The 23749-nt window shown below is 36.6% G+C and overlaps 1 protein-coding gene across 1 annotated transcript in view; it reads left to right on the forward strand.

The window, feature by feature from the left end:
* The window catches only part of PKHD1 (PKHD1 ciliary IPT domain containing fibrocystin/polyductin), a 196896-nt gene that overhangs the window by 59545 nt on the left and 113602 nt on the right, over positions 1-23749 (forward strand). Inside the window, exons 27-35 of the mRNA XM_039326212.1 lie at positions 302-580; positions 869-999; positions 3493-3628; positions 4492-4687; positions 5635-5702; positions 7687-9312; positions 10491-10634; positions 16143-16377; positions 18512-18662. Coding sequence (XP_039182146.1) covers positions 302-580; positions 869-999; positions 3493-3628; positions 4492-4687; positions 5635-5702; positions 7687-9312; positions 10491-10634; positions 16143-16377; positions 18512-18662 — 2966 coding nt within the window. The remainder of the gene's footprint in view (positions 1-301; positions 581-868; positions 1000-3492; positions 3629-4491; positions 4688-5634; positions 5703-7686; positions 9313-10490; positions 10635-16142; positions 16378-18511; positions 18663-23749) is intronic.

The raw sequence follows: 23749 nt of genomic DNA on the forward strand, positions 1-23749 counted from the left end.
AGTATTGCAGGCTAACTCTCCCCAGCCTGGAGTTCAATCCTGACTGGCTCAAGGTTGACTCAGCCTTCCATCCTTCCGAGGTCGGAAAACTGAAGGTCCAATAGGGGGCAATAGGCTGACTCTGTAAACCACTCAGAGAGGGCTGTAAAGCACCATGGGACTGTATATAAACTTAAGGGCTATTGCTATATTACTGTATTGTATTTTATGTTAATTTTAATGTAACGTAATATCTATATGTATTGGCATAACTTGAAGGAATATGCAATAAATTAGTATGTTATTTTCTTTGAATTTTCAGATGATACTGAACACATAATAGTTCACATTATAGGATCTGGCTTCACTGCAGACCATCAATCATTGCTCATAGAAGCAAACAACCTAACTTGCAAAATCCTAAGTTCAAACCATACTAATGTCTTTTGTCAGATGAATGTATTACCAATTGGATTGTATAAAGTGACATTATTGGTAAGACCCTTTGGATTTGCAGTCAATGCCAGTGGAGAAAATAGTATCTTCCTGAAGATTACACCTAGATTGACTTCTGTTGAACCTTTAACAGCTTCGGAGATAGGTATGTCTGAATCATACTTATTTTCGATAAGCACATATATATGCTGGTGTGAATTGAAAGATGAGCAAATGCATTGAAATGCTAGGACTATTTGTTTGCTATTCTTTCTAGGAAATTACAATTGTGGTTCTGAGCCATATATAAGACTGTGAAAGAAAAACAAGATAAATCTCTTGTGTTTGTAACATATTTGTTTTGTGCTCCTTTTATAGTCGTGGATTATATATGTTTGTACATACTATATCTTTTTTTAATTATTTCATTCCTTCCTTCCTTGTACATTTTTAGGAGGACTTACAGTGACTCTATCAGGTTCAGGCTTAGATGGGATAAACACAGTGCTCTTTGGTTCTCAATCTTGTCCTATCAATTTCAATGCCAGCAATGCAGTGAAAATGGAATGCAGGCTTCCTCCTAGGGTAAATAACACCTTCAATTATATTGAAAGACGATAACAATTCAGACTCATTTGTGATGATTTGATGACTATAAAATCATGTGGGTGTGTGTGAGAGAAAATGTGCGTTTTGTTTATCTTTTTGGAATTATTATTTTTCCTTATGAGAATATAAAATTAATTACATGTAGGTTTACTTGAATTGTTTATTTGTGTTCCTCTTCATTGTTGCACATGGCGCTGTAATTAGAGATAAAAAAATAAGGGGTATAATGGCACAGCTAATACCTGCCTCATTATAAATAAAATTGCAAGATATAACTCATTGATCAGTAATCTGAAAAAATTAGGATATGTTTAATTAATCATAATTGGAACAGACAAGGCTGCATAGAGTTCCCTTCATGTTACATTGAATATTATTCTACAAGGGGTGCAGTATAGAATACAAACTGCTAATGTCGGGATACAAACATTGTGAGAATTGAATATGTGAAGTTGTCAATTTCAGCATGTTGTCACATATTTCCTTCAGCATTTCCTTCAGTACTATTTTAATTAGTCCATGGCTGTAATGAAATTTCAACTCTTATTTGGAAGCTCCAAATTCTCTCTTATGCAGTTATGGACAAGCTGAACTAACTGAACTTCCACTGCGGGCTTTATAATGTTCCAAAACCTGTTCTGAACCTCTGTAATCTCATGCTATGAGTGTTGAGCAGCAGTGTTGAGCTGATTTATATTTAATTTAGCTGTCATTTATTTATTCAATCATTTTATATATCTTCCCATCTCAAGAATGACTCTGGGTAGCAGAACAGAATAAAAAAATAACACAAATATTTATACAAAAATTAGATTATACAGCAGCTGAGAAAACAAATCATCACCCACAGATCCTTCATGCATCTGGAGCATGGCCCAACCACAGGAGCAGGTCTTTAGGCCTTATGAAAGGCCAACAAGGCTGCGTCAATCTGATCTTTGGAGGAAGCATAATGGTGGGCACTGTGATAGAAAAGGCTTATATTCTGTGCCTTGCTGCACTGAATACCTTAGCCAATAGCATAACTTTCCCATCTTGCCAGACCAGAATGGTTAAATAGAAACAACTGGGAAGAGGTGATCCCATGAGTAATGAGGCTCCAAGGCATGCAAGGCTTTAAAAGTACTAAATAGAACCTTGAATTGAACCTAAAAGCACACTGGCAACCAACATAGCTCATAAAGTAGTGGCTTTATATGGATCTAATAATCAACTACCCATGCTGTTACATTCTACATCAGCTGAAAATTTCCAAATGTTCTTCAAGGGAAGTTCTATGTTGAATGCATGGTAGTATTCCAGATGACAGTTCAGAAGGGCATGAGTGACTGTGAGCAAAGGCCCTACTCCAAGGTCAATTTGATCAGATGGGCAACCCTACAAATTTAATAAATCAATGAATAAACAAATGGATTTGTTTATTCAGAAGTATGCAAAGGCCCTCTGAGCCATAGTTGCTACCTGCTCTTCACACTGGATTTATAAGTCCAGGATGACCTCCAGATTGAGTACCAGGTCTGTCTGAATGGATGGGAGGAGCCAATGATAGGGTGCTATTCTTTGAACACTCCCAGGGCATAAGCAGAGCCCTTTGAACCTCAAAGGAACTATTGGTGAAAGAGCAGGCACCAAGTCTTCCCCAGACTGCAGCAATTGAAAGGAGATGGAAGAAAGAGAAGAAATGACTCCCTGAGCTACTTCTTCCTGATCACTGCAGCAGACTTAATCCTTGGGAGAACAGAACAGGGGAAGCCATCAGGGCTCTTTTTATGTGGTCTAGTCCTCTTTCTCTTGCTTTCCAAATAATGAAAAGTAGAAATGGAAGATGGCGGGGAGATCTACTCCTGCCGAGGCAAAAGGTTAGTTGGGGGTAGCAGCGGAGAACAAGATGGTACAGCAACACTAGTGGCTTCTCACTCCATCTCTGGCCCAGCTCCTATTCCTTGAAGGCACAGAGCAAGGAACAGGAAAAAGGGAGCCCAGCATCCCCTCTGCCAGTGTCCTCCAAGCTAGCACCTGGGCTGCCTTTAATGCAGAGGTGTTAACCTTGGCAACTTTAAGACTGGTGGGCATTATCTCCAAGAATTCCCTAGCCAGCCAAATTTAAAGTCTTAAAGGTTGCCAAAGTTGGATACCCCTACTTCAGTGTTTGCATGTGCCTAATATTTCCTATTGGGCAGGTAATAATAAGATCTGACTCGCTATTCTTGTTTTTTATGCCCTGGAAGAAGGAGAGCTAAGGTTGGCCACAAACTGTTTTTGTGAGTAGAATGTTGGCAATGTCAGAGTGCCTTGGATAGCAGCTCTAAGAAGCAGAAACAGATGGAAGATTGATTTCAAAACCTTAGAATAAGATCTAGAGAATTTTTTTTTTTTAATTCTGGGCTTTCACCACATAATCCTGGAGCTCAGTTTACTTTATGGACAACAGACATGTTATCAATCTTTTGTCATTCTTTCTTCCCCTAGAGAGGAGGAGAGGCTACTGTTCATCTAACCCTAATCAGTGAACGTGAATTCACTATCTTTGCCAATGCTTTTACATATGACTCTTCTCTAAATCCGTGCATTGTGTCAATGAACAGAAATAAAAGTGGCATAACAGGTAAAAGGGAAAGAAAAGTTTTTTGTTCTTTCCTTCTATTCTTATTTGATTTTTCCAATATTTATATCTTTCAGTGTATCGTTTGAAAGTGTTTTGCATATTTAGGCAATAAAGTAGTTAAAATGTAGTGGTTCAGAATAAAAAAAAGATCACAACTATTCTATTCACTAGGCATCATGTTGGGTGGGCAGGATAATTTTGATAGAAAAAATGCTGCTGTGAGGATTCTCTCATTAATATCTCAAATGCACCCTTTTCAGCGTTTTCCTTTCAACTAAACCTAGGCAAAAAAAATTGTGCTTGCTTAGTACATTCCCAGCTGTTAGTCATGCTTCCAATTGGCAGATTTGCTTAGGCACATCATTGAATGAAAAAGGTTGAGAGATCCAGGAGGCTATCTAATATCCAATTATACCTGTCAAGACTGCAAGTGCAAACAGGAGTGATGACTGTCAATGTAAAGAAAATCCCGTATTATCCTTGAATACTTTCCGAGTGCAGTGTATAACTTGCATATTGGTAGAATGAAAGAATTGAGACATAACAGCCACTGAGATTTGTTGCAGGATTTTTATCAAGAGCACAATGCATTTGACTGCCAGGTGTTGAGGCTAAATTGTCAGATAGTTTTTGCTTCAATGTCCTTCTTATCACCTTCCCCTTGTCTTACAGAACTGCATTTTTGGAGATAATAAGCAGAACCAAATGGGCTTCTCTATAGAAAGTTTTATTTCAGGCAAAGTTTTAAAACATGAGCATATTGTCAATCTTTCAATGTGGAAATAAAACAAGATATGGACATCTGGGTTTGTGCCACTAGCTATAACAAAAATGTATTGTCTACTTTTTTTTCTTCATTGCAGGAGGTCAGCTGCTTGAGATAGGTATTTCTTCATTTTCCAATTATGCTCCATTTGATGTGAAGGTCAAAATTGGGGACACTGCAGTTCAAATTCAAACAGTAGCAGATCATGGAATCAGTTTATTGCTGCCTTCCCTTGCAGAAGGATTGCACAGACTTTCAATATTCCTTCATCATCTCCCACTCAACACGAGTGGGTAAGAGGCTCTGATTTTTCATGGATAAAATTTACACCATAATAGAATTTTAAGAGAAATAATGAGATAAGCAAGAATGGAACCAGATGCCTATCTGTCAGCATGTGTTGACAAGATGGATCTGTGATTATCTTGGGCAACACCAAAAGCTCTATAAATAATGTTCTCTTGATTAGATTATTATGAAATGTTCAATATTGTATTTGCAGTTTCATTTATCTGCCCTTCTGAAAACTGCACACAGTAGGATGTTGCTCTCCTTTTTTCAAAAAAAAGAAGAAGAAGTAAATGTATCCTATACCATCCGTATGGTAAACTTGTAAGATTCATTTTTCTCACCATGCCCATGTATACATCTGAATTAGACTGTGTTGTTTCTCTATGTCTTATAATATATGTGGGTATATGCATAATTCTGTATTTATTTATTTATTTATGTCATATTTATGTAGCGTATATTGAAGGTGTACTGTATGAGAGCTGTATGCCCAAAAAAGTAATTTTGATGTATGCTGATTAGTGTACATTCAAAATGACAATAAAGTTATTCTATTCTATTCTATTCTATTCTATTCTATTCTATTCTATTCTATTCTATTCTATTCTATTCTATTCTTTGAAAACAGTGCACCTAAGATCTTCTGGTAGGCTAGCTTGAGAAGCTGGAAGGAAAATAGATTTCTTCCAGTCAGCTGGGGATCACATGCAATTGAGCAGAGGGGTAGGTAGGACTTTTCGTGTATGTTCAAGAATATATGCATTCTGTACCTACAGCATCATGACCAAACCCAAAACTGAATGTCTTGCAAATTACATCTGCCATTTCCATTGAGGCAAGTGACATTTGAGTTAATTAAGGATGGAATTAAAACTCTTTGCAGTTGGTGGAAAAAAACAAAAAACAAAACCATGTTCACTTGACAGTAAGAAATTTATTTGTTTTCCAGACTGGAGCCATTCATCCAGTATGTTACAGAGATCTTCAGAATAGAACCATGTTGTGGCTCCTTCCTAGGTAAATAATATCATTGCTTTGTACGTATTTAAGAAAAGACTTGGAATGACTGAGAAGAGACTCTGGAAAATATGAATACATGTTGAGCAGATCACATTTAATGGATGATGCCTGCAGTCTATTTTATGAGAGAGATCAAATGGTCCAATACTTACATTTGTATCCAGTATGTTTTTTCCAAACCGTCCAATTACCTAAGGGATGAATATAATATATCACCTTTGCACTGAAAAATCTTAAGCCAGACCATTTGGTTCCTATTTTGTAATTAACTTTTTAGAATATGGTTTCCTATCCTCAACTCCCATTTTCCAGTTTTGCTTCAAATTCTTCCTCGTTCCCACCCTTTCTGACATTACCATTAGTGAGTTCATGGGGGCTAATTATTTTAGCAAAACTAATAGGAATGGAGGATGGAGTTAAATCTTATGTCCAGAAAACAAAATAGTTTTTCTGGTTTTCCCTAAAGAGTAAATGGCTTCCATCTCTCTTAGGTGCAAGGAAAGCAAAGAGGTGCATCCTACACCTAATGTCAGGATAGAGGAAAGAAATACTTTCCAAGGCTGTGTAATTTCTACCCTTAACCTTTTCCACTTAGAGCAGTAATGCATAGGCTGGGCCTAGTAGCTTATTTGGTATAAGTGCTGATTCCCCCCCCCCCCATTTGGTTGTGGGCAGATTGTCTATGGGTTATTAGGGAGAATTTGGGTTACCCAGCAAATAAATAAGGCACCAAAGGGTGAAGGACCTGAGACCCAATCTATTTCACATTACCATATAATTAGTGAAAATGGTTGAACATGATTTTATTCTTTATAGCAATAGCACTTAGACCAGCGGTTCTCAACCTGTGGGTCGGGACCCTATTTGGGGTCGAACGACCATTTCATGGGGGTCGCCAAACAACGCAGTCCGCCATTTTCCCCCCCTTTTCCTTAGCTGTGCTACTCCCTTTTATTCTATTGGCTTTTGAAAGCCAATAGAATAGACTCTCTTGAATAGAGTCTAATTCTATTGGCTTTCAAAAGCCAATGGGAATTGTCCAGGCTGTCTCTGCCCTGCTGAGCCCACCAAAAGCCCCAGTCTGCAAACGGTGCTGCAAGTTGTCTGCAGCGAAGGCAAGCTGTCTGGAAGCTTCCACCCCTCCCTGCTGAGCAACTACTAAAAATGTAAGTAAAAGAGGGCCAGGGGTGGGAGGTGGGAGGCCGGCGGGCACAGGGAGGGTTGCTGGTGCCTGTGGGGCCCGGCGGGTGCCTTACCTCCCTTGGGCTGGGCCAGCTGGTGGCCCAGCCGGTGGTCACCCTGCGCCCTCACTGCCCCTTGCCAGCTACACCTTGGCCAGCGCAGGGAGTGGCACCACGCATGCGTGGTGCTCCCAGGCAGGGAAAGTCTTCAACTTATGACCGGTTGGGTAGTCTTCGACTTATGACCGGTTGGGGTCACGGCATTAAAAAGGTTGAGAACCACTGACTTAGACTTATATACCACTTCACAGTGATTTACAGCCCTCTCTAAGCAGTTTACAGAGTCAGCATATTGCCCCCAACAATCTGGGTCTTCATTTTACTGACCTCAGAAGAATGGAAGCCTGAGTCAACCTTGAGCCATTCAGGATTGAACTCCTGGCAGTGGGCAGAGTCAGACTGCAATGCTGCATTCTAATCACTGCATCACCAAGGCTCTTTCTATTAAGGTTTTGTTTATAACTCATTTATATCGTGTATTGTAGTAAATTGACAAAGTCTTAGAACAATAAACCACAAATATATAATTTAAAATACAGAAACACCAATAAAACATAAATAAAGAATTTAAAATACTGGAAAAAACAAAACTCTGAAACAATTAATATCCCAAGCTTCTGTGTTGCCTTATTGGACATCTTATTCTGTATTAAATATTAAAACAATAGAAATATAATTTTTCAAATTATATTAATTTTGAAAAAAGTTAATATTCACTAACATTTTTATCTGTTTCCTAGGTGGAACATTGCTCACCATTTCTGGAATAGGCTTTAGCTACAGCCCAGCCTTGGTCTTAGTCCTGATTGATTTTCAACCCTGTACTATAATCAGTCTAACTGAAGATAAAATTCTATGTCGGACTCCACCACCCACTCAGCCATCTAATACCATTCTCAAAACTCTTTTGGCAGATATAGAGGTGTACATAGGCAACCGGTCTTTGGTAGACCCATTTCAAATGAAAATCTTCAAGAATTACACTTTTCTTTACAACATGTCTTTAACTCCAAATATAATGAACATTAAAATAGAATTATTGAACCATAGTCTGCGCCTAGGCATAAAAGGAGTCAATGTAACAAATTCAGTGGCTATCCTGGCACAGGCGGAATGTCAACTTGAGGTACAGAAGATCAACCACTCTATAACTTGGTCTCAGTGTTCCTTACCTCTAAGTGTTCTAGAACCAGGGCACTATGTTATGAGTGTTCTCCAGAAGCAAATGGGCTTTGCCAACATACCAGCTGAGATGCAGCATTTGACAGTATACCCAGAGATAAAGACTATCTTTCCATCTCGTGGCTCAGTGTGTGGTGGGCAGCTGCTCACAATATCTGGCCATTTTCTCAAATCTTGGAGAAATTCTACTTGGGTAAATCTGACAGGCAACTTATCTTGTGAGGTCCAGAGCTCAAATGAAGAGAGTATAATCTGTGCATTTTTTTCAAGTGATCCTCTTTTGGATGATCAGCAGTTTCCTGATGTACGCCAAGCTCTTAATATCACAGTGAAAGTCAATGGAATGTATGGCCGTTGCCTAGGCGACTGCTCGTTCCATCTTCTTGCAAACAACACTCTTACTATTGATGCTGTCACTGTGAGGTTTGCTGGGATCTTCATTTACTTGTTAATCAGAATTCAGAAATTAGTTTGGCCAGTGGATGAAATCTTTATAGAGGTAGATGGACATCTCCCTTGCAATATAACTTCTTTGAACAAAACCAGTATTGAATGTCAGATGCACAGCCTTGATGCAAAAGAACATAGCATTTCAATATTGAGCAGAGACTGGGGTGCAGCCTGCTTGAGACAGAAAGACTCCAATATTTTCAGAGTTACTCCTGAGGTGCTCCATCTTTATCCCCAGAATTTCAGTGTCAATGGCAGAGGCCTCCTCACCTTAGAAGGTGCAGCACTACAAGGCAGGAGCAGCACTTCAGTTCTCATAGGAAATCAGAAGTGTCTCCTCACCAAAGTCACATATTGGGCCCTTACGTGCCTTGTGCCTTTAGGCAAAGGGACTGCAATTGTGAGACTTGACATAGACAATATGTCATATCCTGCTGGGGAAATAAGCTACAGTGAAGAATTCACCCCAGTTTTCCTCTCTCTTCTGCCTTCCACAGGCCAATTTCTGACAATAATGGTTTCAAAAGTTAGGCAAATGGAAGACATGTATGTTTTCATTGGAGGCTCTTCCTGCACCAATGTTACTAGCAATGGTACCAGTTTGCAATGTGTGCTTCCTCAGCTTCCCACTGGAGAACATAATGTGACCGGCGGGATTGTGCAGAGAGGTTGGGCTTCCTCAAGTTTGGTATTCACTTCAGTCCTGACAGTTATCACAGTGGAAAACAGCCATGGTAAGTAGGTAGATGATTCTGGGGAGCATAAGTCTGTAATCTCATTGAATTGATCTGAGAAGCAGACCTGGGGAGTTATAGCAGCAAACTTAAAATTTCAGAATTACATTTGACTGGAATCTTGCTGTTTTTGTGAAATAATTTGCTATTCTAGATTAGAATTTTTCCTCAAAGTGATAAACATATGGTTTTTCTTGCAAGTCATAGATTGTTTTCTTTTAACACATACATCATGCTTATATTTTCTTATGACAATCTGTTATCCTGCCACAAAACATAAAAACCTTTTTTTTGTTTGATGTTCAGAAAACACTTGTGATATCACATTTTTAATAGCAGAAATGCTTCGCCATCTTAGTTCCAAAATCCCATTAGTAGCTTTGAGACAAAGTCCAAGTATCATAGCTGACTTTCAGCACCTTATGTTGACTTTCTTTAGTCATTCTATGTTTGGAGACATGCTTCATGAAAGTAGATGGCCAGCAAGACCATGTGTTAATTGTCAAATGAAGGGCATTACAAGGTGTTAATAGATCACATTACAAGATAGCAGTGGGATTCTAACAGGTTATTAATAATAACCTTTTATACTAAAGTTTAAATTTGTTGCTATCCATCTTAGAGTTTATGTGTGTGTTGTCTGGAGTGATAAAACAGGGATGGGTAATCAGAGACTCTCAGGACACTATAAGCTCCTCTACTTTTTTTTGCTCCCAAAACCTCTCAAAATCCTACTTCTACAGAATGATTTTTGGTAGCCTAATTATTTTGTATACACATTAATATTGAAAGTAGACATGCTAAGCCTCTCTTTGGGTGAGTTTTGGAAAGGCTCAAAAACATTTCCAAAAGCAAACCCTACCAAGAAAATAGATTTTCTCCTGCTCCATTCCAAGACCACAATAAAAGAAAATAAATAGAAAAGAACAAATGAAAATTGCTTACACTTTGTGTAAGGTTTTACTCTTCATACTTATATGCCATCTTATTTGTATATTATATTACTTTCCTTAAAGATTCATGAAAGGAACAAGAACACTCATTGTTTTTATATATTATATTATTGACTGTCTTCCAGAACATAGTATTGCATTTCTAAAGTGTAATGGGAAGCTGCGGATGACAAATTTCAGCAATAGCAAATTGTGAAATGCTTTGCACATTATTTCTTTTTCAAGGCAATCTTGATGGAGGAGAAATATATATGCATGGAAATGGATTTTCTCCAGGAAATACCTCAGTTTCCATTTGTGGTTCTCCTTGTGAAATGCTGAATGTGACCACCACAACTGATCTGAGCTGCTTAACGGGGCCTTTGAACGGTCAGTGGAATGACTGAGATGTGTTAATTGATAGAGAAAGAAAATATGTTGACTGCGCTGCCAACTGCTTCTAACTGCTATGGGTATAAAACATTAGTGTGAATCTCTTGCTGCCATTTTAAATATAATAAAAGAAACTGGTAAGAAATTAGGGATTGTCCTTCAATATGAACCTGAAAGAATATGGCACATATCCATGAAAAATTTTATAGGGGATAATTTAGAATAAACTGATTTTGATTTCTATTATATGACATGCTCATATATTGACTCTTAAGCCTGTATCATCTTCTTTCTGTGCAATTTGTTTCTTGGAAAGAAAACCCTAACATGCAAATGTTTTTAATGGTTTTTAAAAGAGTTCATACGTTTTTTTAAAAGTCAGAACTTCTCTTCTCTTCTCTTCTCCTCCCCTCCCCTCCCCTCTTCTTTTCTCCTCCCCTCCCCTCCCCTCCCCTCTTCTCTTCTCTTCTCTTCTCTTCTCTTCTCTTCTCTTCTCTTCTCTTCTCTGTAAAATCTAGAAAATGTGACATCAAACACACTGGATGAAAAATGTCCTAGAACTTGCCATGAGTTGTTACTCTTTTCTGTTCTGCCAAAATTATGATAAGGCAACTACCTATCTTTCTAAAGCAACCATAATTTGTCTTTACAAATATCTTCTTTCTGAAAAGTTAAAATCCTCAGCCAAAGTTGTAGAATTGTAGGTTTATTATACATCGGTATGTTTCTTTATTATTATATGTAAAGTTGCTTTGTTATTTTTCTGTTGACAAGTCAGAGTAATAAATGTATTCTGATGAGAGAAACAAACTAGAGTAACTGATTCTCATACAATCTAAAGAAACCAGGGAAACCTCCATTGGAGAGAGAGAGAGAGAGAGAGAGAGAGAGAGAGAGAGAGAGAGAGAGAGAGAGAGAGAGAGAGAGAGAGAGAGAGAGAGAGAGATTAGGCATAATCAATTAGCTGACTATATTTGTTCCTAAAAAAAGAAACAGAAGGGGAGAGAATATTTCAAGTGCTAGTAGGAAATAATTTATTGTACAGAAGGTTGCTGTCTTTTAGAAACTTTTTTTTATAAAGGGTGCTACAAAACCAATTTGACCTTGTAAAAACATCCACATCTAAAATGAGATAAGGTGAGGTCAACATTCAGCACAAATTGTTTTAATAATAAACAATAAATTAATATTTTATAAGTTTATTTTATTTCTAAATTACTGAAATAATAAACATGTCAAATAATCTGGAATTAATAATAAGAACAATCTTCACTTTCAGGGAAAAAAAGGTAAGTTAGTATAAATTTAAGTTTTCAAAACATTTTCCTTGCCTGTCTTTGCTTATCAGCTTTTCCTTTATTGGTTTACATTCTCTTATAAAACAAGTGAACTCACAATTTTTTAATATATTTCTGAATTACTGTTCTCTGCCAACATTCCCACAATGTTTTGATATCTTACATATCTTTTTTGTGGTAAATAATTTAGGAAACATCCACTTTAAACTATACAAAAATAAATTTCTAAGCATCAGAGTAAAATGAGTTCAGCTAAATTATGAAATATACAAAAACCATTGCATTGAATTTCCCAATTGGATTACATTCATTCATAAGAAATGTAGTTGTTAGTTCTTGCAATATTTTAAACTGCCATTAGATGTCAGTAAATGAACATTGATTACTATTACTGATATTATACTGAGAGTTTTCATTATTTTTATTATATGTGTTGTGCAGTTGCTTCAAACCACATACTGATTACTTTTGCTAGTAGAAGAAGACAGAACTTGAGAAATAGCCTGCAAATAAAAGTTTGAGTAACAGAAGAAATATCTGAGGTTTTTAGTTTACAATAAACCAGCTGAGCTAAATCAAAGGCAGGCTGAGAGGAATAGTCAACATTGGTTATGTTATGAACCCAAGGAAGAATGTCAAGAATAGGCAAAATCCTTACATCACTTTTTCTCCCACAGTGAAGACTAGAATGAGAAAATCAAAATATTTTTAAAGAACAGAAAATATTCTGAGGCCTAGGATTAGGTCTGAGTTCTGCATTTCTCTGAGAAGACACATGATGATGGTGGCTCCATGGATTGAAAAAAGATGCTTGTTCATACAATAAGCAATACTGCATGTTGTAAGAAATAACTCATCCTGTCTCAGATTTGTGTCAATTTGGCATCTGTTTATTACACTGTAATACTGGAGTAGTTAATAGGCAAAGACAATTGCTGACATAATCTCATCCTCCTCTTGCTGTTTTTTTCAAATAGCAAAAAAGTATTTTGTCTAGGCTTCAGACTAGCAGAGTTATAAATGGCCTGAAGAGACAGGAAGAGCTCATCTGTTATTCTATGGCTAGTTTTATTCCTCAGAATATGAAGCCTTGTTGATCTTCTCCCTTGCTGCCTTCTTCCTGAAGTGCATCAGAGATGATAACAGGATGGTTATTAATGTCATTAATGTAGGATATGGAAGCCTTGTTTAAATAGGGGAAAAAAGCTAAAACACAAAGTTGTTGAAGTTTGTGAAGAATGAAGAATTTTAAGGACATAATAAGAGATACAAGAAGAGGTTCTGAAATCTATTGTTAGAAAGATTAAAATGGAAGAAATTTTAGGAGATCAAGAGAAAGAAAGAAACATTTAACAAGGATAGGAGATGATAGAAAAGCTTGAATGGATACTTTGCATCACCTTCGTTGCAGAAAAAAAATGGATCAATCTGAGTTGATCCTTTCAGAAGGGGAAGCTGAGAAGCTGAGAAAAGGAGTGATGATAAAAAATGGAGGGCATCGTTCCAATAGATAATGCTAAAAATCCTAGAAAAATCAGGAAAGAATTTTTAATAAAGATAATGAGCACCTTGCAGTTCAGATATTCAGAATAAATTTCCAGAATCAAATTCCTTCAGTTCTATATATCTCTTTTATGGTTGGTTCCAAATATTTTTTTTTCTGTAGATCTCTGAAAAATCCAAAAACAAAGGTGCTAAAATCTCCATGTCTTTTCTTTCTTCCACTGTGTGACACAGAAAAGAACAGAAGTAGAATCTTTAGCTCCAGATTGACCTTTTCAATTGGCAGATTTAGTAACTGATTTAAGATGCTGCCATTGTCCTTTAAGAATTTTACAGAGGTTGTGAGGTTTTTTTTCTCTTTTCCATAGTCAACATTTGTTAGGGTATTATGTAAAATGGCATTCAGTTAGTTCCTCCTTTTAGTTCGACTTACAGTGCAACTATGGGTATATGTATGCACACAAACATACATGTAACTTGCACTGAATTGAGTGGAATTTATTTTTAAGAAAAAGAGTTCAGCTGGAGAACCCATAACTTTCCAGATGTTGCTGATCCAAAATTCTCAATGTTACCAGTGCTGAGGAATCCTGGAGAATGTACCACCACAACTCTGGATTGCCAAGTTTCCTTCATTTATAATATAAGGCAATAGTCTTGGGAGCTTTGTAGTTATCTCATTTCCATAATATTTTTATTTGTGTTTAAATAGACACTTCCACAGCCATGCAGAGTAGTGGGAAGAGTAAGATCTAAACCAAGGGTCCCCAACTCCCGGTATGTGGACCGGCACCGAGCCACGGCATGCCAGAAACTGGGCCATGCAAAAAAGCAAAGCCCCATCCGTGGGATGCAGGCAGTACATGAAACCACACCTCCTCCGGTCCACGGAAAAACCTTTCTTCACAGAACCGGAAACAATTTTTCCTGCCTTACATATAGGCAAATCTTTGGATTGACTCTGAAAATATTGATATTAATTGTAGATTGTTGGATTTTTTTTAAAAAAAATCTATCAAATTTAGTCTGAACTTCACTTTTTATTTTATTTTATTTTATCACTTTATACAAGATTCCATGGACACAGCTACATTCTTAAGGTGATTGGGGGGGGGAGCTATTTTTATAAAAGTGATATTTGGGGAGTAGGAAAGAAACACACACAAAAACATATACATGCAGTATTTACATACAATATATATATTTCCATGGTGGTTTATAATGACAGAGTATAATGAAACATTAACTTTGACTGATACAGTGGTATTCATAACAAAATCACAGGTTTTAACATTAATATCATGAGTTAACTGACAGCAGTGTTTACTTAGATCACCTCTATATTGATATTTGCGTTAACTCCAGGATCATCTCCATATTCCAGTGATCTCAAAGTGTTGTCCCTGTTGGGCCCTGAGCCATTTATTTTCAGCACAGCCTATGTTTTGTTGTGAAAGTCCAGGTATAAAAGAAATTTGGATTATATTAAAATGAAAGCAACTGCATATTAAGGATTAACACTATACATTATATACTTTTTACAATGCCCACAAAAAGAGATACAAAGGAAAGGTGAGAGCCTCATCAACTTAATGTCAAAGTCTTCTTGGAAGCCTTTGGGGGGAAAAAATGCTTTTCAACTGACAAGCTCTGAATGAAAATTTAAATAAAAGATTTGATATTTAACAACAGTCATAAATCAACCTAAGGATGATACTCAGGTACAGATAACAGCAGGTAAATCAGACTTGCAATTGGGTGAATTGGAAGTCAATTTGTTGCTGAGAGAATGGAAAGCGAAGAAGCTTTGTTTGAGAATTGGAGGCTCTTTGGAGAAGGCTGAAAGAGGCATGAATTTAAAAGACTTAGAGATAGGTTGCATGGATCAATGACGAATTGAACTTTCTTAAGAAAGCTGATGGAGATTGTGAAATATAGATTTATTATATTATATTATATAGATTTATTATATTCAGTCAAAAGATGATGTCAAGAGATGTTGTGGTTCAACTTGCACAAAAAACTTCTGAACAACAAATGCTGCAGAGATATTCACAACAAAGAACTATGATTTTGGAGAATAAAATGCAATTATTGGGAAATATCCCAATTATAGTTTTAAGGAAAAAGTTTATTATTAAGAATCAATCAAAGATATTTGATCCTGGACAGATGAGAGAAAATGACTGCAGTGGTTTATGGTAGATTAGAAGCCATTGGGGACTTTCTATGTGTGAAATACAATAATAGATTGTTAACAAAGGCCTTTAAAATTTAGTTTTGTTGTTGGATTTACCTGTTAACTGTTTTTTTTTAAAACAGTAAATACATGGTAAGTCAAATTGCCTGGGCAAATAGAGTTTATAAATTGTAAAGCTTTTTTTTTTTTTTTTGCAAAGGTAATTTTTAAAAATATACTATATATATCAGTATTCAACTGGGGGGACAATATATGTATATATTTTAATGCATATTTTGTCTTATATAGTTTTTGCTTTGTTGTTATTTCCCTTTTTTCTGTTGAAATTTGTGTTTTAACTTTGGAAATACAATAAACATTTTACCAAGTCTCAATAACTGTTGAAAACTAAGAGTGGCAGTGAAAGTGTTGCAAATAATCAATAGGGGGACTGGGAAAAGGAGACTTCCTTCTATATTTCTCTAATTCTTGATGTCCTCTCATCCCCCAACCCCCATTTTTCAGCATCTCTAGCGGTTCTCTGTACTATGACCTATTCTGCAGAAGAGAATGGCGAAGACTGCAAAGCAGCTGGTGCAGCACTGATCCAGTGTGACATTCAAATCAAAGCCAATGCTGATGCTGTTACAGCAGCCACCCCATTCCTATTCTTTTGTGATGATTTGGCTTATTCCTCTTTAAGATCTAACAAGACCTCTATCAACTCATCCAATGTCCACTTTTTTGGCCTCCTTCTCAGGTTAGATATAGCTTTTTTTTTTTTTTTTACTCTAGCGGGGATCTTACACATTTCTTTCAAAATATATAGTGCCCAGTCCAAAGCAAAATCTATGGAATGCTGCAGCAGGAAAAAGATTAGGGATTATGACATACAGATATATAAAAAAACTATCTCAGTTATGTTGATTTACTGCAGGGGTGTCAAACTGCCGGACCACAGGCTGGACGCATCATCTGGAAGCCGCGCCGACCCCATTGCTGGCAATGGCAAAACTGTCCCAATACATCGCGTGACGTCACGTGATGTCGCAAGTTTGACATCTCTGATTTACTGCATAAAAATGCAATATCAGCAATTCTATGAAGCATTGATCTAGCTAATGTTGGCAAGCAGATTCATTGTAGATTTAAGGCAGAGTTAGACAACCAGTGGCCCTTTAAATGTTGGACTTCAACTCTCAAGACACTCCATCACTGCTAGGGCTCATGGCAACAAATCACTGTCCCACCTGAATAACTAGGTATCAGTTCCTTAATGGTATACATTGGCCTGATGTTTAGGGAAGTGGCTACATTACTGAAGGTTATCACCTTTCAGCTTGCAATTGTGCAACACTTCTCTATTTTGAATTGCAATCTGATATACAATAATTAAGGTGTACCTGACATCTCCTGTGTAGTAAGCTCTAGTCTGTGCGTTCTGCCATGCTGCAATCTTATAATTGATACTCTTTTTTTTGCAATTTTTCTACAATTTCCAAAATTGTCCACACAACTCCACCCTTGCCCCCAATGAATTTGTTTATATCTAACTTGATTGGGATTAACTTGTTAGTAAAAAAAAGAAAAAGGGATGGGTTGTAGTAGGTAGCAAAGGATGTTTTGTCTTGATATCTGTAATAATTTGGGTAGCCAGGATACAGGTCAGATTTTTAGTACATTTCCTGCTAATTCCTGGGGTGTTAAGATTTTAAAAAGAGTAGCAAAGAAGTGAGAATATAACAGTCCTATGGCCAGCTTGCAGAGTGATTTAATAAACAGTTTTATTAGCTCCTCTGATGACTGAGACAATAATTATTGCTGAAGGCAATCATGCAACTATTCTCTCTCTCTCTCTCTTTTTTTTTGCAGATACAAACATGGTTTGTGGGGATGGGGATTCATCTTTTCATAGTGACATCTTAAGTCACAGGAGTAAAAAGAAGTTGGCAAGTCTAATGAGGAATTGTGCTGCTTGGTTTCGGTGATGATAGGCACCGAAGTTCTAACTGCCTTTCACACAGTCTTAAGGATTAGTAAACCTGAAATTTGTTAAGGCATTTGGAACGCATACTAATCATTGCTCAGTATATAGACGTAGATATTAGAATCTTAAACGCTCACTACCCTAGCAGGCAGCTGTCAACAAGCAGAGCTAATTAAGAATGACCCTTCATTTGTTTTCCCCCTGATAATTTTGAGTATCTCTCACTCCATCTACCATTTCCTCATGTGAACAGAGACTGTACAGAAAGGGGCCCCACTAAACTAACTGGCACATATATCGAATCTGCTTAGCCTGGGCTGTTAAGTAAGTTTAATTAATTTACTAAGTTAATGTTCCAGTGCTAGCATGAAAGCATCATTGCTATCAGCTGGGTAGCAGGAATTGGAACCCTAAATGAGCTCATTTTTTCACAGTTGGAATTAGGGACCAGTTAGCCAGTTATATGGTTTTCCAATTTCTGCACTTGCCCTAAGGGAGTTGCAAGTTATTCATTCCCCAGGATTAAGTGTGAGTAAGAAAAAAGAGCTACTTGGGATTTACTTCCATCTTTGACTCAAGCAGTGTCTATTCTCTTTCATTTTCTGCCCTAGAAGTGAATGTGTATGTGTGTCATTTTGAGAGGCTGGCAGGATAGCATCTCTAAGAAATGTTTCCTATGTGTATTTTTTTGTTGGAAAGGTTTGCAGATAAAGGTGTGTGTGGGGGGGGGAAGCAAAACAAATAAACAATAAAAGAATGGAAACAAAATTACAGAAATTTGCAAAGTTTGACAAATGGTGGTCTGGAGTTGCCACAAGCTAATGGCTTGCGATGATTAATAAGAGTAAAAATAATTGCATTTCATTAAGATTGATGACACCCCATTTAACCTCCCTTCTCGTTTCAGCCCTAAAGTGGAAAGAGATGAAGTTCTCATCTATAATAGCTCCTGTAACATTACCATGGAAACTGAGGCAGAGATGGAGTGTGAGGGACCTAATCAGCCAATTACCGCCAAGATTACTGAGATATGGAAAAACTGGGGCCAGAACACTCAGGTATAATCAAATCTTTTTTATAGACTGATTCAAACAGCTTAAAATTAAATTTGTGATATTGTGTACATTTAAGTGAAAAAAAAAAAAATCTTAGGCCAGGCAGAGGCAATATATAATTTTAAATGCTTTCCAACTGAATAGCAGATCTAATGCACAGCAAAGGAACTAATTCTTAACTATGGTTAACCATGCTTTAATAAATATGAATGAGACCTGCTGTATTTAATTGCTTTTTGTTGTCTCTTTATTTTTACAATCTCCTTTCTTATAAATGATGCTTCTTCCTGCCTCTGTTGCTGAAATCAGAGATCTCAATCACAGTTTTTTTTTCCTGAGTTATTATGGTATCTACTCATGTTCTTGAGGCAATGGGCTATTAGCTAGTTGAAACAGGAAGATGATAAGCTTTATTGGAATATGGACTAGCAGTTGGATACTTCTTGCATATTGCCAGATATTTTTTTTTTTTTAAATCATGTTGCCTCTTTGGTCCTTATGGAAGAATTAAAATAATTAAAATAACTATTTCTGATTTGTGTGTTTTTATTTTGAACAACATGGAGTTAATCAATTGATGTGTCATTTGTGCATACCATTAATATCTGTAAGAAATATAAATATTGCTCACACTTCTCTGTCTTTCCTCCCTTTGGTCCATATTTGGACTGCTGTAGGAATTCTATGTGTACACATATACATATTGCGTAACATACAAGTAATGTTTTTTAAAAAAGATTCACTTTTGTCCAAAAAACCTGGTAGTTTCAGTGCTGTTTAGACAAGTTCAGTGCAAAAGACAAGAATTCATGCAGATGGTATATTTATGTCTATTGGATGTTTTTAAATTATAGTAAGTATAATTAATATCCAATGAAGTCCTTCTTTTTTCTCAATTCAGCCTGTGTATACACTACTTATGCTTTCCTCAATTGGGAGACATGTAATCTGCCAAGAGTCATTGCATTGCAGTGCGTAACAAATTGAATAAGTAAATAAAGGTAAACAGAAACATTTTTAGTGTAAATGTGGGTAGATGGGGAAAATGACAAGAAAATCTGCTTGCATAGTTTTCTGTTTGAGTAGTTTTTTTTTTTTCCTCATGGAGGCAGCTCATGAACTTAGTCTTTTCATTACAGAATCCATTGCAGTTTAGCAGTAATTCCTTTTACCTTTTATCTTCTGGAAACGATAGCTAGAAAATGGTTTCAGGGTTAGGAGATGAGAAAATATTCTGAGGATGATCCTTTAAAATTAAAACATTATTTAAATAAATGAATTTGGGGAAATGATAGGAGAATAAAACTTTAACTTGGCACAGGGACTGTAAGTTGGTCCTTTTTACATAGAGCCTGTGGGAGACATTTAATTAGCATCAGTCTTACCAAGAATGAATGAATATAGAATTTGATTTCTTTACATTTTCCTGGCTATAAATAGGTCTTGATCTGGCCATGTGCTACTTATTGTCATTCCTCTCTCTAATTAATATTGTGAGAAGGGAAACCTGGGACAGCCAAGCATCAATTTTTTGATAGTTTTGATCTCTCATCTTAGCATTACTATAAATTTTCCTGAGGTCCTGGAAACGAATTCAGAAGGCAGATGGGATGGACTTTTTAGTGGGGCAGGGGATGTCAACTTTTCTTCACAAACTTACTTAATGAAGTAAGAAGGGTCCATTTAGTACATAGGCCATCAAGTCCAAACTCCTGCCCTATGTAGGAACATAAAATAAAAGATTTGTGACTGACAGATGTCCTTCCTTTGCTTGATCACACTCAGTGAATGGGAGCTCACTGCCTCTCTGAGGGATTAGTTCCAGTGTTCTAGTTTAAGTGACTTTACTTTTAAAAGCCCCCCCACCCAATAGTATTCAACTGGTTTCCACCTTCCCATCTTTCGGATTAAGGTCTGAAATGAGGGAGGTTCTGAGATAATCACCTAGCAGCTTTTGCCCAAGTAAACAATCGAGATGTCTATTTTCTATTGTATCTGAGAAGTCACACCATGCTTGGGGGCAAGAGTGCAATCAAGAGTTCCATTTCTATTTACCACAAAAGAGTCTGGGCAGCATTAAATAGATGGGGCTGCTGTTACCGGTACTTATTTGTGTTGCACTGTTGATGTGAATGATCTAGGAAAGAAATATTTGTGAAGAAGATAATTAAACTGTAAGGTTGTGTAGCTATCTTCACAACTATATATTACAGGAATGCTTGTTTTCTTAGTGATGCAAATGGTTGCCAAGTCTGTCACCTTACATAGCTGAGGGCCTGGAAATGCTGACCATTTCACACTGAGAAATGCAGTTAGGGACTATTCATGTGAATCATGTGAATATAAAGATAGGTTTATGTTTCTAACAGAATAGTTTGGGAATGAGGCAATAAAATGGAGTATATAACTTCAGACTACTGTTTAGTTGTTAAAATCATGAGTTATGGTGTATATCATTAAGAGAAATGTTATCTGTGTAATTGGAAGTAATGATCTGGGTTCTCTGTAAATTTTGATAAACTAACAGGAGTAGGAATACATAGCTTTGTATTCTAGGAAGAAGCATGCATGTAGATGATCATTGCATAGACAATTTACTATAATCATTGCAATATTTTCATTGTCAGGTTGCAATGAGTTCCACATACAATACATGCATATGAAGAAATTATAGCCTGAATTTGTAAATCTGGGATTTAAATTTCCTGCCAATTACCTTTAAAGGATGAGCACCATCAATTTCATTCTGAGGAAGAATCTATTCTCTCTCTGCCATTAATGATTATTTTTATTCTACCTCCCTTATAGATTTTTATTATCTGTGGACATTTTGTATTTTGTATATTTGCCGTTGATCATATCGATCAAATTACACAGCAAATGTATGTGCATGTATAGTGTGTGTGTTAGTACATCTTCTTTTGGAGAAGAAAACTCTATATTCAGTTCATTTTGCCACTTTCTTGTTACACCACATGGACCCATTCTGTTCTAAAAGAAATTATAAATTGCAGAATCTTGAGTATACCAACTGAAGCCTAAGTAGCATGTATGTGTTGAGGAGGAGCAGATAGGTCAGATAAGTGGTTTCAATTTTACTTGACAGCCTCTTGCTAAGATTTATGACACTGTGCAGTATATACATTCTTCTACATAAAGGCTTTAATCATGTCGTGCAAACTGGCCTTCCCTTCCCAGTGGAAATAATGGTGCCAGTCAGGAAAATGCATTGATGGCCTCTTGTACATTGGGTTACAGTAATGGTGCTATTAGCAAGAGGTACAAAATGTCAGTGAAGTAATGGAACCTCACCTTTTCCCTTATGCATGGACCTCTCTAAGGAATTTAGACAGTTCTGCATGCATTGATTCTAAAAATGTGTTATCAGTTGGCATCTAACTTTGATGGCATTAGCAAAATAAATTTATTCTGACACATACTAGATAGTTCTGGGAAACTCTGATATTGAGAAAATGACATGTCAATGTTTCACTATTCTTCCTTTACAAAAAAGCAACTGATCTTTTATTTCACCCAAATAGCAATTCATTAAATTGCATTCAAAAGATCTTTCTTTCCTTCTTCTGCTTCAAATTATGTGTTATAACTGTTTATATAATTCTTGAGAATTGTAAGCCGACTTAATTTTACTTTTTTTGATAAAAGTATATGAAGTGGAATTTTATATGCTTACTAATGAATATGTACATAATAAACATGCAAAGCTACAAACCTACAGTATTACAATCAATATACCTTTTTCAGAATTGGGAACAGACTTACGGCAAGTTCTGAAAATAGTCCTTATATTCCTGAACATTATTTTGCTTTAGTGGCATTTTCCAGATTCTGCTACTTGCTTTATTTTGACCAAGCAAAATCCAACTTTGCAAGGTAGATGCTGCTTGCAGAACAAACGGACAGGTAGCTACATAGCAGTGTCCAACTTTGCTCTGAAGTGTTAACTTCCATATGGATGAGTCTTAGAAGGAATGGATAGATTGGCAGCACACCGAGTAGCCATTTGATTTCTTTGATTTGCACTGTGGATTAGATGAGTGAAACAGTGTGATGAAATAATACCAGCAAATGCTGCCCTGTGGATTTGGAGAAAGATGAAAGGGAAGCTTGCTGGAAACTGGGTAATGAATTAGATTGGATGGAACAGAGTTGGCTACAGTAAGACTGTTTCTATTTGCAAAGGCTTCTGGTAGACCCAGTTGCAGAAATTATGTTGTAATGTCAGAAATTGATTAAGAAAGCAATGTAGGGGTTGTTTTTTTGGTTTCTGTTGGCTATACCATCACATGATGACCAAAGGATGAGGACAGCAATGCATTATCACTCATATGTTCAATATTTTGCATGCCTTTCATACATATTTCCAAACCAGAAAAATCTAACTAGTGGGAAAATTTGGCCATAATAATATATACGTAAGAAATGATAAAAAACAAGAAAAACAAAATTTATGAGAAGAACTTACAGTATTTCCTGAGCATTTGTTCCAGAGGCCTTTCCTGTTATTGCCTTACAAATTCTTTTGACTCATCCTTGATGAGAACTGGTTTATTAGAATCCATTTAATATTGATTTTGACTTTGGGACTTGGCTTTCTTAGATCTGACAGATTTCCAGAATCCAATCCTTAATGTGTCAACTTTTCCCTCCACTTCTCTCCAAGTGTTCCCAGCAATGTTTTCTTCTTTGTTCTTTGGCAAGTGACCTTCTGCTAAGATGGCAGGAGCAGGAGGAAGCACCAGTGAGCAACTTGCACTTCTAGGCATAAATAGTAAGGACTGAACTGGGAATCTGATTGCTTTCTCTGCAGTAGCTGCCATACATCTTACTCTGGGGAAGATAAAATCTAAAAGCAAAAGCATTCATTTTCTCTCTTCCTGTATAAGACTTAAAGCTATTCTTCCTGCTGTTTCTTAATTTTTTCCCTCGCAAGTTTACTTTTTGTAAGATGAACTTATTGAGCATTAAATAAGTTTGAATTGTGTTATTGCCTCCTGCCTACTTTTTCAAACTACATCAGCATTTTTGAGTTGGAAGATTTAAGCATCAAAAAAGTGAAGTCACCTCTT

The sequence above is a fragment of the Crotalus tigris genome, unplaced genomic scaffold (assembly GCF_016545835.1).
Source record: "Crotalus tigris isolate CLP2741 ecotype Arizona unplaced genomic scaffold, ASM1654583v1 scf7180000024340.7048381, whole genome shotgun sequence".
In the NCBI taxonomy this organism is placed as follows: Eukaryota; Metazoa; Chordata; class Lepidosauria; order Squamata; family Viperidae; genus Crotalus; species Crotalus tigris.